The following is a 16387-nucleotide window of genomic DNA, read 5'->3' on the forward strand; positions in this document are numbered from 1 at the left end:
TTTATTTTATTTTTTTTCCCCTTTGTAGTGAATCTTCATCCACAATTTCGTCCAATCAAAGCCAGGAGTCTGGTTACCAGAGCGGCACAATACAGACAGCAACGTTTACCTCCCAGAACAGCACTCAGGGACCACTGTATGAACAGAGATCCACCCAGACGAGGCGATACCCAAATTCAATCTCTTCCTCGCCCCAGAAAGATCTGACCCAGGCCAAGGTAGGGAAATAGCTTTGCTCACCCTTTGTGCTGAGTAAGCATAGCATGTGAAACACTGTCTCGGGGGAAGCTAAGTGGTTTATCAAGTGTTTCTGTGATCCTCCAGCCTCACCATGTGGCTTACAGACTCTCGTGAGAGCTTTCTTCTCGCTGCTACTAGAGTCCTTAGGTCTATTACTTACCTGGGGCTGGGCCAGTGGGGTTAACAGCAGTTAAGTTGATTGCAGGCCGTGTCATGTCATGCATAATTACCCTGCTGCGGAGTGGCATTCAGGCTAAGGATTTAGTTTTGTCTTAAGGATTCAATTCTTGCATGTTGCACACAAGTTCAGTAACATCAATTTTAGGTAACAAACTTGGGTTGAGGATGTTGAACCAGTCTAACTACCACCAGCAGAGAAACTTCTTGCACTGCTTTCTCAAATATGTGCTTGGGGGTCATGCTGGCACGGGGCTAGTCGAGCTTGGGACTGACCCTGACACAGTCTGGTGATACGTGTTGGTAGCATGCCTTTTTTCACAACTGAGGGAGTGTGGGAGGGGGCTGACACTAGATCTGCCTCTGGAAACGAGCAGCTGCAATGCCCAGTACTCTTTTTCTCTTCTTCCTCAGAATGGTTTCAGTTCTGTGCAACCCACGCCATTACAAACCACACAGGCTGTTGAAGGTAAGAGTCTGTCAGCGCAGTGGGTGTCCTGAGTCCCTTGTACTGCGCATATTCTTTGCTTTGTATGAAAAGCTTTACCTGCGCTAGAAGAAAGTCCTTTCCCTGCTGGGCTAATTGCTGCCACTGAGATTATTTGCTTGCCTTGAAGTGTTCAGCTTTCTGCTGATGGATACACGAGATCCTTGATGAGTCACTCCCTGATGACAGTAATTTACTCTGATTTGTTTGTGAAAGGCACCTCATCTGTAGGTCTTGAACCTCTTTGCAGAGCTGATAGTGGTGTTGGGGTAAAGTCAGACACAGAAGACGATCACGCTGTCACAAGTGTGTAACTGGTTGGCAGCAGTGAGGGAAGCCCCAGATCTCCCTGCTCCTCTATCTGAGCTTTTGTTGATCCTCACCACTGAATTGCCCTCCAGGAGCTTCTAGTAGCTGCCCCTAACCCAAAGCTTTTGTTCGCAGGTGCTACAGGCCCCGCAGTGAAATCCGATTCCCCCTCTGCTCCCAGTATCACGCCTCTCAGTGATGGGGTATCTGCCTCATCCTTGCTGACGACAGCCAGCCAACACTCGACAGCTCTGAGCAGCCTGAGCCACAGTGAGGAACTCCCTAGTACGACCACCACCCAACTCAGCAGGTGAGCAAGCGTGGTGGATGGATTTCTAGAGAAGCAGAACTAGAAGCCGGGATCTATAGTAGACATCAAAGTCTGTCTCATGCGGTGGGGAAGACTGAGATGACTCATCCCATCTGAGCAGATGGGGAATGGGAACTGCCCTGGTGCTACCAGTGGTAGCTCTCGCATCTTGGTTTGACAACCTTTTATTCCTCCTTCCGCAGTACATTACCCACCCAGCAGAACAGTCTGTCCTCATCCACATCCTCTGGGCGAACATCAACCTCAACTCTGCTGGTGAGTCTAGGTGTGCTCTAGTGCTTCTGCAGCAGAATAAATATCCCTGCTGCAAATGCAGTGTTCAGCCCTGCTTCTTCCAGCAGACAGACGTGTTGGGACACAGCCGCACAAGAGGCTTGGAAGCATTAGGGGTTGGCTGCTATCAGGACTTTGGACTTAAGCCAGATGCAAAGCAGGTTTCTTTGTAGCCTGCAGCAGCTGAGTTCGTTGCAGGCTCTTGGGAACGGCCGGGTGCAGACAGAGCCGTGCAATATTTTATGTAGACACTGTCCTGCAATATTTCTGCACTCAATTACATCTGCCTGGTCCCCTAACTCTCTTCCCTTCCTTTCTTAGCACACAAGTGTGGAGAGTGAAGCAAGCCTCCATTCTTCTGCTAGCACTTTCTCCACCTCCTCCAGCACAGTGTCAGCCGCCCCACCAGTCGTAAGTGCTTCATCCAGTCTCAGCAGTGTCAGCAGCCTGGGCCTCAGCCTCAGTAGTAACTCCACGGTGACAGCCTCAACTCGCAGCTCTGTTGCAACAACATCAGGTACTTTCCTGGGTACTGCTAAATAGGAGGAGGGTGTGGGAGCTAAGAGAGACAGCTCCTGCTGTTTGCTTCACTGTGGATCTTTTTGCTTTCTTTTCCTTTTTCAGGAAAAGCCCCTCCCAATCTCCCTCCTGGAGTCCCACCGTTGTTGCCTAATCCGTACATCATGGCTCCAGGCTTGCTACACGCCTATCCGGTGAGTAGGATGACTGGCTCTTTGCAGTCATGTTATGCCAGTAGATCACTCCTAGCTCTGTCTTCAGCTAGCAAGGAGGAAGGCAGTATAGTAGAGAAACCAAAAACCATAACATCAGCTCAGTAGGACTGCCTTGGATGGGAAGAGTTTGGACCTGCTGTTTTCCATAAAACAGTAGCAGAGGAAATCCATGTGCCTGTGGGGGTAAATGTCTGTAATTCTGGTCACCCCAGAGCAGATCCTGTCTGCCTGTTCTCTACAGCTTCCCCAGCCTTTGGGGAGCAAGAGCCCTTGGTCAGAGCGCAGCTCATGGAAGTGTGGAGCTGTATTAGCAACATGGTATGACAAAGGCCAGTCAGAACAAGGGTAGCTACTGCCACAAAGTCTAGGGGTGTGTCACAGCCCTCTTCTGAAGGTGAGGACAGATTTCAGTGTTGGAATAATTTCTAGAGGAAAATCGTCAAGTGTGTTTGTAGTCTGGAGCAGCAGTGCTACACGTTGGTGCTCAGTCTTCATTTGAGCAGCTCATAAACACTGCTGTCAGTGTCAGTCTTACAGTAGTGAATGCTGGCTGCCCTTACCTAGGTAATTGTGTAGCCTCTGATTGTCTGCTTCTGGCTTTCTCTCACATTTATCTAAATGTTTAATCTAAATTAGGTAAGTGTCTTTACCTAGTCTGTGTCCCTAACATTATCTCCTGCTCTTTTTCTAGCCACAGGTGTATGGATATGATGACTTGCAAATGCTCCAGACGAGATTCCCTTTGGTGAGTACTGAAGACTGACATGGATCCACCACATCCATTGATCTAACAGCTTGCTGTTGCTGCATGCTTTGGGTGTACAGACAGGTCAGGCTGTGAGGTAGTCCTGAAGTGCTGGCAAAACAGGGTGCTAAATGGGTGCACCTCTCCATGGCAGTAGTGAGGAGTTAATCACATGCTCCTTTGCACTTGGGGAGTTAGGAGCACTAGTTATTCAGACAGCGGTATCAATGGTGGCGCTAGGGAATGTGAGAGCTACAGCAGTCAGAGCTGTTTTGCCTGACAGTGGTGTGATGAGCTGCTGTAGATACTTGCCTCTGATCCTTGAAAGAGGCAGTGACTAAATACTTTATGAGAATGGGCTTTATTTAGCAATACTATGTGTCCCTTGTGAAGTGGAGGGGAAGGTCCAGGCAGTTTAAGGATTGCATACCAGTAGACCTTATCTGGTTCTTCTAATAGCCAGATGAGGGGGATGGTGCATGCTACAAAAACCTGAGATTGCTGTAGGCTATGATCAGCCTGATGTGGCTGATTGAACTGCAATGCTCCCAACATATCCAGCAGCTGCAGTCCAGAAATTCTTCTTTTCCAAAAGATACTGCTTTGCATCTTTGGACAGAGCTCATAAAACTACTTCTCCTTTTGTTTTTATTCTTCAGGATTACTACAGCATCCCATTCCCTACACCCACCACCCCGCTGACTGGAAGAGATGGCAGCCTGAGCAGCAATCCGTACTCTGGTAGGGAAAAAGACTGCTCTGATTGCATATCCCATCAGGTGTTCATGCTGCTCCTTACTAGTTTCCTGTGCCGTTGTCCGCTGGAGCTATGTCTGCACCAGCCTCCTGCACTGGCTTTGGTCTAGAGCACGTTTCAGCAGCTAAATTCTTGACGTCTTTTTGATCATCTGGTCATGTCAAGGCATGTTACCAGGAAGACGTGGACAAGTAGGATTTAATGCGGCAGTTGGAAAGGGAGTGAGGAAGGGCTGAAGTAATCTGTGGGGTGTAAAACTGGGGAACTGCTTTTCAGGTCGTGGTGAGACAGGGGTTAAGCAGTGCTTCTCAAGCCCTTAGAGTAAAAATGCAAACACAAAATCTGGAGAAATTAAGGGCTTTTTTTAATCTATGCGACAGTCTCATGGAGGAAGAAAACAGGGTGCTTAGGACCTGTCAAAGTCAAACCAAATGCTCAGTGGGTGGCTGATCTCACTGACCTTGGTAGGTGCTCTTAATCACACTGCTGATTTGCAGTGGGCAGTAGTTGTGCTGAGCTTTCATGTGCTTTAGGAATTGTTGTGCTTTGTGGATCGCTTTTTTTCCAGCACCACTTCTCCCCTGCTACAGCAGGAGCTTTTTTGTGCGGAAGTGCTTTTGCCTGGCATGCTGAGCCTGAAATCCCAAGCTTAGAGTGCAGCACTGCTGCATGCGTAGTTTGCCAAGTTAACATCGGTGATAATTGTTTGCAGCTATCCTGGACTCACTTGTGAGCTGGGGCAGCACTGTGAAATTCACTGGCTTACTGTGTGAGCTCTGAATAGGGAGCCTGTTTGCATGGAAGAGTAAAGCAGGTGCTCATGAAGAGCAGCAAAGGGAGCTTCCCCGAGCCCTGCAGCCAAGCCCTTGCACAGTGCCCAGACTGGGAAGAGAGAAGGCGATATTTCTGACTATTCTCTGTGGGCTGCTGGGCCTCTGCAGCAGCGTTTGATTTGGTGCCGCCAGCAAGAGAGAGGGACATGTGTGAGCCCTGCTGTAAAAAGGGGCCATTCACACATCCTCAACTGGAAGAGATTTGACTCTCCTCTTCAATGAGCTGTTTGCTGGTAGGACAGGGCCCCCAGGCTGCTGCCCTGGGCTCAGGTCTGGCGCTGGAGAGAGTTGAGTTGTGTTCAGGCCTGCTGCTGATGCATGGAGGGAGCTTGGGGAGAGCTCTATCATCTGGGCTCTGTTGCTGTGAAGGCAGCCAGTGGCATGTTTATCCAGTGCCGGATCGAAGGCTGACATCAGGTAGTGCAGCACTGTAGCTTAGCTCTGGGGGTTTCCCTTCCCCTCTGAAGTCCTCCTCTCAGGGATGAGAAGAGCAATTAACAGCTTAGCCTTATCAGTGTTCAAGGATCTGAGGGCTTGTGAGGGCTGTAGTTCTTAGTAGCTGTAGTAGGGGTGTTGGTCAAGTTACTGTTGATCAAAAGGCTGGGTCACCTTTGGGCTGAGCTAGAATGTGCCAGGATTTGACACTTATGTTCTTCAGTCTCCTTTCATCTCCTGTATTCCAGGTGACTTAACAAAATTTGGCCGAGGTGATGCCTCTTCCCCTGCTCCTGCAACGACTTTGGCCCAGCCTCAGCAGAGCCAGACCCAGACTCACCACACCACGCAGCAGACGTTCCTGAACCCAGCGCTGCCTCCTGGCTACAGTTACACCAGTCTGCCGTACTACACAGGGGTACCAGGGCTCCCCAGCACCTTCCAATATGGGCCCGCCGTGTTCCCTGTGAGTTTCCCAGAGGCAGGGCTTGGGATTCGGGCAGGAGGGTGTCCCAGTTTCAGCTGGAGATAGAGTTAATTGTCTTCCTAGTAGCTGGTACAGTGCTATGTTTTGAGTTCAGTGTGTGAAGAATGTTGATAACACTGATGTTTTCAGTTGTTGCTCAGTAGTGTTTAGTCTAAAGTCAAGGATTTTTCAGCTTCTCAATCCCAGCCAGCGAGAAAGCTGGAGGGGCACAAGAAGTTGGCACAGGACACAGCCAGGGCAGCTGACCCAAAGTGGCCAACGGGGTATTCCATACCATGTGACGTCACATCTAATATATAAACCGGGGAGAGTGGGGGCAGGGGGAATTGCCGCTCGGGGACTAACTGGGTGTCAATCGGCGGGTGGTGAGCAATTGCACTACGCATCATTTGTACATTCCAATCCTTTTATCATTACTGTTGTCATTTTATTACTGTTATTATCATTAGTAGTTTCTTCTTTTCTGTTCTATTAAACCGTTCTTATCTCAACCCACGAGTTTTACTTCTCTTCCCAATTTTCTCCCCCATCCCACTGGGTGGGGGGAGTGAGTGAGTGGCTGCGTGGTGCTTAGTTGCTGGCTGGGGTTAAACGACGACAGAGGGCAAGGCAGCAAAGCCTCTCCTCACTCTGCTTCTCTCCTTTCTGTAGGTTGCTCCTACCTCTTCCAAGCAGCATGGTGTGAATGTCAGCGTCAACGCATCAGCAACCCCTTTTCAGCAGCCCAGTGGCTATGGCTCTCACGGATACAGCACTGGTAAGAGATCCAACAGAGCATCTTTCTCAGCAGCAGTTACTGACAGTGGCAGGGCTCATTCACAATCTCACTGGCTGTGTAAAGGGACTGCCCTCTTCCTGCCTCCAGCAGTAAGGGAGAATGGCCATGGTGCAACTTGCAGGTCATTTGATTCTCCTTGGAAAGGCCCAGGCTTGTTCTGCATCCATGTCTGGAGCAGGTTTGAGGAGTGCCCAGCAGCTGGATGGCTGGGGCCTTGGACTCATGTCAGAGAGCTTAAGCTGCTGAATTGTTTGGGTTTTGTTTGGTTTTTTCGTCGGTTTGTTGGGGTTTTTTTACAGTCTCTGTCATCAATAGAACAATAATTATTCCAGATTTGAGCCTGGGAACTTGTTTGACTCCTGTATTTGGCAAATGCATGCTTTCTAGAGAAGTGTCCTTGATTCAAAGATGCAACAAGGTCATGAACCTGCCACATGTCTTGGTACTGGGTTTCACTGGTTAGTATCTGGCTCATCTAAAAAGGGCCTGCATTTGGGTTTCTCTTCCAGCTTTTAAATTCCTGTTGTGCCTTTTTTTCACTACATTAGAGCCCTTCAAGACACTATTTTCTCTTTGCAAAGATACTAAAGCTCTGTACCAGGCCACCTGGTACTGAGTCTTTCAAACCTTTTTAATTTCAACACTTTTTCTGGGCCTTAAATGATTTCTGAGAGTTTCCTCTGTACCACCAGCTTTTTGGAAATTGCCAGCATCAAATGCAGGTTGTGTGCCAGTGTTGCCAGTCATTGCACCAACCATCCCAGCCCACAGTTGAGTTGCCTGTTCTGCATCTAAGGAGCTCTCAGGCCATTCTTGCTACTGCATCATGCTGGGAGTTTATCTTGTCTGTCTGCTGCATTCTCCCTGCTCTTCTCAGAGTTGCTATTTTGTGGGCTCTTCAAGAATGTGCATTTCTCTGGGTGGCAGCAGGCCCCTAAATTTGTTTCTGGAGGTATTCAGAAACTGCTTGTGTCCAGAGCAAAAGAACTTCTATTTGTACAGGCACTTTGCAGCTTAGCCTTGCCAAGACCCTGCTCCCTAGGATGATGTCTGTCTCCAAACCTCACCTGGCTACCAGGCCACTAGAGCTCTCCACCTCCTGTTGCTGGTGTTGGCAGCAGGAGCTACTGCTGCTACCAGTGGCTGCTGTCTAATGCTCACTTGCCTTTCCTTCTCCCCAGGTGTATCTGTGACATCCAGTAATACAGGAGTGCCAGACATCTCGGGCTCTGTCTACTCCAAAACTCAGGTTAGTGTCTGATGTGTGCTCCAGGAAAGCACCGCTTTGCTGGGGAGCAGAAGCCCAGCTCTGAGACAGCCTCCCTGGGCAATGAAGTCTCTTCCCCTTGGAGCAGCCGGCCAGGGAGAAGGGAATTGCTCAGCCTTTCCCAACTTTGAGCAATTCCAAGCCCAGAAAGAGCCGCAGGCAGAGACTCTGTCTGTTCTCTGCACTATGCACTGACTCCCAGGCCCAGGACTTGTAGAGCTGGGAAGGGGCACACTGCCAGCCAGGGGCAGGGGAGCACTGCCCAGGTCCCAGCCCTTACTCTGCCATTGGCGTCTTCTCCTCAGCAATCCTTCGAGAAGCAGGGATTTCACACTGGAACCCCGGCAGCCTCCTTCAATCTGCCTTCGGCGCTGGGCAGCGGCGGCCCCATCAACCCTGCAACAGCAGCGGCATACCCCCCCACTCCTTTCATGCACATCCTGACCCCGCATCAGCAGCCCCACTCGCAGATCCTCCACCACCACCTGCAGCAGGATGGGCAGGTAAGCAACCCCCCCAGCCCCCCGGCCCTTGCTGGGGTATCTCCTAGGGCTCTTGCTCCACCCCACCCCAGCCCCCCTCTCCCTCCCTCCCTCACGCCCTGCGGCGGACACACGCGGTGACACGCACATGCTCACACCTGCACATACACACAGGGCCGATAAGAGGATGAGGTGAGGAAGGCCCGGGGTGCACTCCACTGGGGGGTACTCGGCACAGCCCCCTTGCTGCCGGGCTGTACCAGGTACGGTCGGGTAGTGCCCCTTCACGCAGACATGCCTGGTACGCCCTGACCTCCCCCTTCCTCGGAGTGGTGGCTCCGCAGGCCGGCAGCGAAGGGGTTACTCGCCACAGCCATGACCCCACCGTAGCTTTCAGGTCTAACCTTGGATTTCTATTGTCATAGTTTGTCCCTTTATTTTACATATCCTGGTACTGCAACAGCTTCCATATTTGCAGATGATACTGTGCTGCCAACGCCAGCAGGAAGACCAGGTAATGAACCTCTCTGATAATGCATTGCACTTGCCCTGGGGTCTCCCCCTGCCCCTAAGGCCCCCCAGGCTCATGTAGCCCTTTCCTTCTCCCCCTGTGGCCCCACCAGGCGAGGAGAGAGGCCCTCAGTCAGTTTGTGCACACACACACACCCGCGCGCACAGACACACACTCCCCTGCTCGAACCCTTCCCTCCCTTTTCCCCCCTCCCTGTTGGGCGGCAGCCCCTGCAGAGCTGCCAGGGCCTTTGCTGCCTGTGGTCCTGGCATGGTGCTGGTCTGGAGGAAGGCGCAGAGCGGAGGGGAGGGCCCTGTGGCTGCTGGGGCAGCAGATGGCATGGCACGAGGGCCACTGGCCAGCTGCTTGGTGCAGGAGGCAGCTGGTGCCCTAGTGCCGGTGGCCCCAGAGAGCTTGTGCTGGGCTGAGGCAGGTCAGCAAGCGCCAAGGAGCCGTAGCCCGCAGTGCCTGTGGTCTGGACCCGTCCTGTGGGGGACGGCAGTGCCTGTGGCTGAGCAGCCCGAGGCACGCCAGCATCGCCCTGCGGAGCAGGCTGGGGTTGGGACCCCAGAGACAGCGGCACCGGTTCCCCCACAATAACCCCCTGCTTCTCCTTCTCGCCCCCCGCCCCCTTCCTGCAGGGTGGCTCTGGGCAGCGCAGCCAAGGCAGCTCCATCCCCCAGAAATCCCAGGCCAACAAGTCTGCCTACAACAGCTACAGCTGGGGCGCCAACTGAGGCTGGGGCGGCCCTCGCCCACCACTTGCTTCCAGAAGAGAATCCCACCGAACCTGACGTCGAAGGATCCCGGGGAGGAGAGCACCCTGCCACGGGGCAGCGTCCGGGCCCCGCAGCCCCTGGGCAGGGCAGGCCGGCAGGCGGCTCTGCGTTGTCTGTCTTCAGCCATCTTTCCTGTTGTATGTAATATAGAATTTGTATTTTTCTTTTTTTTTTCTCCTCCCCGCCCCCCGCATTCAGATTCTGAACCGTTTGCCGTAGGGGCCTTTTTTGGTTTTTACTCCTTTCTCCCCTCTCCCACTACCTCCTGCTGCCCCAGAACCTCTCGGATCCAAAGGAGTGGAAGCTGCGAGTCGCCTACAGCAAACCCCCTTATTATTAGGAATAAGAACAGTAATTGATATGAACAGCATTGTAAGATGAATTAGTTGAAGTGGTTTTTTGTACCGTGTTCTAAATTTAATGGATAAATGTGTCTTGTATATAAAAACAAAAACCCCATGCCGTCCTGTAGTTCTCTCATTTCCTCGCCCACCCTCTGCTGCTCTCTGCCACTGGCCCAGAGGAGCCCTGGAGGGCACCCCCCAATTTTACGTTCTCCATCTGCGTCCCCTCCCCTCCCTGCGGGCCCCGAGCGCAGGTCCTGCCCCTCCTTGCACGCTGTAAGTATCTTCTGCTTCTGCTTTTGAGGGTTTTTTTGGTCTTTTTTTTTTTTTTCTATGCAGTCCAGATCTTGTATTTTTCAGTTTGAACTGGTCACTTCAACTGAAGCCCCCGTGCGGGTGATTTACTAAAGAGAATAAAGATCACAAAGTGATGTGTGTATTTTTTAATACCTACCTTCTCAGCCTGGTTCCGTATTTTTGGTGCAGGATGTGGAAGGCCCTGGGGCAAGGGTAAAGGGAGCAGCTCTGCCCACTCCTCCCCAGCTTTTGATTCCCCCCCCCCTCCTTTTGTGGATTTTTCCTCTTCCCAGCTGCAGTGCTGGGTACCAGAATCCCAGCACAGGGATATCACCATCTTCCTCCCTGTCCTTCCCTTTCTCTGCTTTCCCCCCCCCACCTGGGGCTTGTGCTGTCCCAGTTGCCTCCTGCTCTGGTGCTGCTGGTGCACCCCCTCTGAGGTTTGGGGGTGCTCCCCACCCCCCTCCTCCCCACAAGAGCCTCCCAAAAGGACTGGCTGTCATGGGAGGGGGGGGTCCCAGCGCAGGGGAGGTGAACAGGACCACTGCTGTGGTGGCCGGAGCCCATGGGTGCTGAGCTGCCTTCTAGCCCTGTAGTCCCCATCGCCCTGGAGGGGCTGAGCTGTGAGGTAAGGGGTTGGGGGGGGTCCCTGCTACAGTGGGGGGGGGGGGGCAAAGCTGGGGCTGGCTCGACCCCCCCTCCCTGTGCTCTGGAGGCCTAGTGGTGTATCGTGGGCTGCGCTGGTGGGGCTCGGCGGGGCAGGCACAGAGGAAGCCCGGACACCTGCCGGGGCTGAAGGATCCCCGGGTGGTGCAGGATGGAGCCCAACGCCCCCCCCCCCCCCCCCCCCCCCCCCCATCGGGGTGCTGTACCGGCCCCGCACCATCGCTGCCGACCCCGGCAGCCGCCCTCCGGCGGGACCTCCCGGGGCCAGGGCTCTGCCCTCGAGGCTGCCGGCGCCAGGGCCCGCCGCTCCCGGGCGGCCTCGGGAGCTGGACAGAGAAACCTGGGGCCGGTGGATGATGCTCCCGGGCGTCTCGGCGACAGCACGGGCCTGGCGGCCGGAGCGAGAGGCCTCGGAGCTGCCCCGGAGCCTGGGGCGGTCGGGTGGGGAAGGCTACGGCCTGTGAAGAGCCCGGGGGTGACCGGACGGGGCCGGGGCGGCCTGCGGGGCGGGACGGGGCCCGACGGGGCCCCGGCGGATCCCCCTTCGCTCAAGGCCGCGGCGCCTCGCGACACCCGGAGGCGCTTGGCGGCGGCGGCGCTTTACGGCAGCGCGACCCGGGCGCGGCGGACGGCGGCTGAAGCGCGATGAGCTTTTACGACGCGTTTCGCGGTTTCTTCGGGTTCCCGGGGCGGCGCAGGTACCGGGACCCCGGCGCCGGTCCGGCCCTGACCCCCGGCCACCCCCGACTCGGCGCCCCTGGTCCCCCCGGCACCGCAGACCCCAGCCCGGCTCCTCCCGGTTGCTCCCCGTGCCCTCGCCCGCATAGGCCCTGTCCCGGTTCCCCCCGCTCCCTAGCCTCCTGTTGTCCCGCGGGTCCTGTCCCGGCCCCCGATTGTCCTCCCGGGTGTCTCAGCGCCGCGGTCCCACAGGCCCCGGGACCCGCTCTTCGGCGGCACGGCGTGGGACGAGGAGGAGGAGGAGGAGGACGGCCCGTCCCTGGCACAGCCCCCCCAGGACTTCGCCTTCGGTTTCAGCCCCGGCGGATCCCGCGGTGCCTTCGAGGAGCTGTTCCGGGACGTGGGCGAGCTCCTGGGTGTCTTCGGGGGGGCCTGGGCTGGGCCCCCGCAGCCCTTCGGTGGGGATGGGAAGGGGCTGCCCCCACCGGGGGCTGAGCAGGGCCCTGGAGGCCGATGCGGAGCCCCCTGGGTGGCCCGGCCTGACCCGCCTCCCTTTGGCCCCCCACCCTGCAGAGCCCCCTCTGCCCGGCCCCAGCGAGGGCAACACGGGGCGACAGCTGCGGGATTCCATGCTGAAGCACCCAGACAGTCCCGCTCCCGGTGCATCCCCAGGAGTTTCTGAGCGTGCCAGCGAGCCAGCCCGGCCCTGGAGACCCTTCCTGGGGGTGGGTGAGGGCTCTGTCTCACGCGGGCTCAGTCATGGCGGCCATTGGAGCCTGCTGTTGCGGTGTCACGCTTTGCCTCCCCATCACTGGCATGTGGCTTTGCCTTGCAGGTGGAAGACGCTCACTTGGCTCCTCCCAGCCTCAAGGAAGACCAAGGTGGGTGCCAGGAGCAGGGCTGCAGGGTCTCTGCCTTCCCCACTTTACCAGCTCACACTGCTACAGCCCTTGGGGTGTGTCCCCACGCTGCTGTCACTGTCTTTCATCTCCCCTGCAGACCTGGACTCCCAGGTCTCCTCCACAGGGTTGGGGACCATCCTGAGACCCAACGAGCCCAAGTCCCACTCTTACTTCCAGAGCGTCTCCGTCACCAAAGTGACTCTCCCCGACGGGGTGAGTGTCCCCTGCAGGTGCAGCGATGGCCTGTGGGTGACCTGGGGACACCGTCCCTGGTGCAAGGAGCAGAGCCTGGGGTGGTGGCATCCCTCAGGGCTCGGTGCTCTGCACAGGTGGTGGAGGAGCGCCGGACCGTGCAGGACAGCCAGGGCCGCCAGGAGACAACGGTGACCCGCCGGAGGGGGGACCAGGCCTTCATCACCACCACCAAGGAGGACGGACAGAGCAAGGACTACCGAGAGGAGGTGGTCAACATGGATGACCGTGAGTGGGGTGCTGAGGAAGGCAAGGGGAGTGGGCCAGGTCCCCTCTGAGCAAGCTCTCCCTGCTTTCCCAGGGGAGCTGGCACAGTTCATGGACACGTGGCCACGGCAAGACGAGCTCCACGCTCCCAACCTGAGCGACCCTTCGTCCGCGCTGGGCAGCTTCTTCCGACGCTGGTTCTCAAGCTGGTAGCTGTGCCCCCCCCAGGCTGAGCACCCCGTAGGTGTGATGGGTGCAGGGTAGGGGGACCCCAGGGCCATGGGGACAGACGCTGGCTTGGGGCTCAGGCCGCTGGCTCCATCCAGGGTGGGCAGTGGGCAGCAGCCTCTTCTCACTGTCTGTTTTTGTTGCAGATGCATCAGATCCTGCTGGGGGCTGGCACCAGGGCTGGGGGCTGCCTGTCTTCTGGGATACTGCGGATCTGTGGGGACCCCTGTGGGGGCTGAATGTGTGTGTGCGTGCATGTGTACAGAGCAATAAAGTCTTTATGCTAACAGTGACCTGCCAGGCTCCTTCAGGCTGGAACCTCCCCAATTCGGAGACAGAGCCCCACACAGCTGCCGGGGTGGCTCCTGGGAGCTGCCCCACGGGTGCAGGCAGCTGCCCGGCTTCTCTGCCCTGGCTCCATGCCCACGCTGCTCCCTGCCCACCTCCTTCTCCCATTTCACTGCCTGCCCTGTGCTGTGCTAACAACTCCCCTGGGCCGCTCTCGACGGCCCATCCTGGGAGGCTTTCCAAAGGCCTCTTCATTAGCACTGCCTGTGGTTGTGGCTTGGGCAGGGATCTGGCAGGGAAATAGGGGGGCTCCCTGGATGGGAAACACCCGTGCCAGCTCACCTGAGCGAGGTCTCGCTCAGGGACCCTTGGGGGGCTCCCGCCAGGTCTGGTCCTACTGGAGGATGCCAGCGTCACGAGGCAGCGGTGGCCCCAGCCCCACGTGGAACTCTGGTCCCTGCCAGGCGTCTCCCTGTGGTGTGACCCTGGACTGGTTTAAAGTCTGCATGTTATCACCCACCCCAGCCCCAGGGCTCATAAAATCGTGCCAGGACGGAGGCATTGACGCTGCTGTTGCCGCTGCCCGTTCCCAGCCGGCCCTATGGCCACCACTTCCTTCTTGAAGAGGGCCCAGGCTCTGCTCCACATCCGGAACCAGCTGGTGCGGGAATGCCTGGCTGAGCTGCTGGCTGTCTTCGTGCTTATCGTGAGCGGGGCACACGGGTGGGCCAGGGCTGACTGTGGGGGTGGTGGCAGGCAGTGGGAGTCCCAGGGCTCTCCTGCCTGTCCCTTTCGGGGGGGGGGGGTTGGGGCTGCACCACGCTCACCGAGAGACTTGACGCTGCCTGGCCTCCCGCTTAGACCCTGTTCCTGCAGTGTGGTACACCCTCCACTGCAGCAGCTCCAGCACAATAAGGGCACCGGCACTGCCATGTGGTCCCTGAGGGCTGGGCAGCACGTGCCTTGATGCCTCCTGCCCTGGAGCAGGCAAAGTTGGGGCTCTGGAGTCACACTTGGCATTTGGGCTGCATCCCACGATGGCAAATGATGATGCCACGATCGCACCGGCAGCACCCCTTCCCCACTGTCTCCCTGGGGAAGCAGATTACTTAATTGTTGATGATTTGTTTACTTTGCTGTCAAAACCACAAGCGAGATCAGTAACTGCCTCCCTGCCTGTACCCCGTCTGGTGCCCAAAGCTGGAGCCCAGGGGGTGGGGGAGAAAACCATGGAGGCAATGCAGCCAGAGGCACCACAGCAGCCTTTGCCTTGCTGCCCTTCTGCTGCCTGGGATCAGAGCTAATCCTGCCAGTGGCTGCAGTGCGGTGGAGCAGAAGCCCTTAGGGAGCAGGGGGGGAGCTTGGTGAGGGGCCAGGGGGGCCACAGTGGAGCCATGTCCCTCTTCTCCAGCTGATCACCCTGAGCGGCTCAGCACAGATGGTCACCAGCTCCGGGACGAAGGGGAACATCCTCACCGCCTACCTGGCAGGCGCCCTGGCAGTCATGGTGGCCGTCTACATGGCGGGGGGAGTCTCCGGTGAGACTGGGGAGGTGGCCTCAGGTCCTGCCTTCCCCCAGCTCCAGATTCCCCAGAACCCTCCAATCCCAGCCCCTCTCCCTGCTCCATCGCAGGGGCCCACCTGAACCCAGCGTTCTCCCTCGCCATGTGCCTGCTGGAGCAGTTTCCCTGGTGGAAGCTTCCCATCTTCGTGGCCGTGCAGACCTCGGGAGCTTTCATATCTGCCGGAGCCGTCTACGCCCTCTACTATGGTATGGGGAGGTGGGCAGGCGCCTGGCGGGGGAACACCGCAGTTGTGCCGGGGTGGCTGGGCTCGCAGACAGGCTCTGCCTCTGCTCCGCAGATGCCATCCAGCACTACAGCAACGGGACCCTCACCACCTCTGGCCCCTGGGAAACCGCCTCCATCTTTGCCACCTACCCTGCTGACTATCTCTCCCTCTCCAACGGCTTCTTGGACCAGGTGGGTGCTGGTGTCGGTTCCCCTCAGACCCCTCCGGCGGTGCCGGTCCCTGCGGCGCTGAGCTTCCCTGCCAGCCCCACAGGTGATGGGCACAGCGCTGCTGATCGTGGGCATCCTGGCCATTCTGGACACCCGGAACAAGGGTGTCCCCAAGGGCCTGGAGCCGGTGGCCGTGGCCCTGCTGGTGTTCTCCATCGAGGTCTCCATGGGCTCCAACTGCGGCTGCCCCATGAACCCCGCGCGGGATTTTGGGCCCCGGCTCTTCACCTACATCGCAGGTTGGGGCGCAGAGGTCTTCAGGTGGGTAGAGGGAAGGAGGCGAGGTGGGGGGTGGCAGGGGTGACCCCCTGCCCACCATGCCCCATCTCCAGCAGGGGCAATGGGTGGTGGTGGGTGCCGGTGGTGGCACCGCTGCTGGGGGCCGCCCTGGGCTCGGCCCTTTACCAGCTCCTCGTGGCTTTCCACCACCCGCTGGAGGAGGGTGACCCCCCGGCCGACCAGACGTCCCTGGTCCTCGTCAACGTCGCCATCCCCCCAGACACCGACATGTCACCCGGGGAGAAGGACGCTGGGGGGATGCTGCCCCCGAAGAAGTGACACCGGGGGGACCCCCCACCCCGAGCTGGCGACACGGTTGTTGTCCCCTGCCCTGTCCCTGTCATGCCATTAAACGAGTCCTGAGGCCGTGGGGTGTCTCGTGTCTGGACAGGGGGGCAGCGGGGCAGCAGCGCAGGGGGCATGGGATGGGGGAGGCAGCGGCCCCCAGCCCCCCCGGGGGCAGGGGCAGAGCTGGCCAGGGCTGGCTGCTGGGGACCCCGGCCCGGGGGACATGTGCTGCCGGGGGGGGAGGGCGGCTGCCCCCTTGGGACCCCCCGGGGCTGTCCCCGAGAGACCCGAGGCTGGCCCTGGTACCCCCCG

At 57.4% G+C, this 16387-nt stretch overlaps 3 protein-coding genes and 1 non-coding gene across 21 annotated transcripts in view; all 4 read left to right on the top strand.

Annotated features, from left to right (window-relative positions):
• Positions 1 to 10090, top strand: part of UBAP2L (ubiquitin associated protein 2 like) — a 31027-nt gene extending 20937 nt beyond the window's left edge. For 11 of the 18 annotated variants that reach the window (XM_075040978.1, XM_075040976.1, XM_075040970.1 and 8 more), the window contains 14 exons: positions 29 to 218; positions 832 to 886; positions 1349 to 1523; positions 1727 to 1799; positions 2139 to 2334; positions 2442 to 2530; positions 3243 to 3296; positions 3956 to 4037; positions 5570 to 5787; positions 6460 to 6565; positions 7768 to 7835; positions 8159 to 8356; positions 8799 to 8849; positions 9488 to 10090. In XM_075040978.1, coding sequence (XP_074897079.1) covers positions 29 to 218; positions 832 to 886; positions 1349 to 1523; positions 1727 to 1799; positions 2139 to 2334; positions 2442 to 2530; positions 3243 to 3296; positions 3956 to 4037; positions 5570 to 5787; positions 6460 to 6565; positions 7768 to 7835; positions 8159 to 8356; positions 8799 to 8849; positions 9488 to 9583 — 1651 coding nt within the window. In that variant the 3' untranslated portion in view covers positions 9584 to 10090. Of the gene's footprint in view, positions 1 to 28; positions 219 to 831; positions 887 to 1348; positions 1524 to 1726; positions 1800 to 2138; positions 2335 to 2441; positions 2531 to 3242; positions 3297 to 3955; positions 4038 to 5569; positions 5788 to 6459; positions 6566 to 7767; positions 7836 to 8158; positions 8357 to 8760; positions 8850 to 9487 lie in introns of all 18 variants that reach the window. The other 7 variants (XM_075040977.1, XM_075040986.1, XM_075040979.1 and 4 more) reach the window with 3 other exon arrangements.
• LOC142037479 (small nucleolar RNA SNORA58) lies at positions 3719 to 3853 on the top strand. The gene has a single exon (XR_012652387.1). It is a non-coding gene; the product is annotated as a small nucleolar RNA SNORA58 (small nucleolar RNA).
• Positions 10091 to 11494: 1404 nt separating the features above from the next.
• HAX1 (HCLS1 associated protein X-1) lies at positions 11495 to 13506 on the top strand. The gene is made up of 8 exons (XM_075039542.1): positions 11495 to 11630; positions 11863 to 12068; positions 12184 to 12335; positions 12446 to 12491; positions 12610 to 12725; positions 12842 to 12992; positions 13066 to 13211; positions 13346 to 13506. Exons 1-7 carry the CDS (start codon positions 11578 to 11580, stop codon positions 13182 to 13184), a joined length of 843 nt encoding a protein of 280 aa, XP_074895643.1. The 5' UTR covers positions 11495 to 11577; the 3' UTR covers positions 13185 to 13211; positions 13346 to 13506.
• Positions 13507 to 13606: 100 nt separating this feature from the next.
• On the top strand, positions 13607 to 16147 carry AQP10 (aquaporin 10). Its single transcript, XM_075039541.1, has 6 exons — positions 13607 to 14193; positions 14899 to 15025; positions 15121 to 15258; positions 15351 to 15469; positions 15552 to 15769; positions 15841 to 16147. Exons 1-6 carry the CDS (start codon positions 14089 to 14091, stop codon positions 16064 to 16066), a joined length of 933 nt encoding a protein of 310 aa, XP_074895642.1. The 5' UTR covers positions 13607 to 14088; the 3' UTR covers positions 16067 to 16147.
• Positions 16148 to 16387: the final 240 nt, after the last annotated feature.

This window comes from Buteo buteo, chromosome 11 (genome assembly GCF_964188355.1).
Source record: "Buteo buteo chromosome 11, bButBut1.hap1.1, whole genome shotgun sequence".
NCBI lineage: Eukaryota > Metazoa > Chordata > Aves > Accipitriformes > Accipitridae > Buteo > Buteo buteo.

What these genes read in the sequence shown, in the direction of transcription:
- AQP10 (XM_075039541.1), top strand. Translation starts at nt 14,089, where the DNA reads ATGGCCACCACTTCCTTCTTGAAGAGGGCCCAGGCTCTGCTCCACATC. An exon ending in TGGCTGTCTTCGTGCTTATC is followed by an intron (nt 14,194 to 14,898) that starts GTGAGCGGGGCA and finishes CCTCTTCTCCAG; the next exon opens with CTGATCACCCTGAGCGGCTC. An exon ending in TGGGGCGCAGAGGTCTTCAG is followed by an intron (nt 15,770 to 15,840) that starts GTGGGTAGAGGG and finishes CCCCATCTCCAG; the next exon opens with CAGGGGCAATGGGTGGTGGT.
- HAX1 (XM_075039542.1), top strand. Translation starts at nt 11,578, where the DNA reads ATGAGCTTTTACGACGCGTTTCGCGGTTTCTTCGGGTTCCCGGGGCGG. An exon ending in CCTGGAGACCCTTCCTGGGG is followed by an intron (nt 12,336 to 12,445) that starts GTGGGTGAGGGC and finishes TTTGCCTTGCAG; the next exon opens with GTGGAAGACGCTCACTTGGC. An exon ending in GGTGGTCAACATGGATGACC is followed by an intron (nt 12,993 to 13,065) that starts GTGAGTGGGGTG and finishes CTGCTTTCCCAG; the next exon opens with GGGAGCTGGCACAGTTCATG.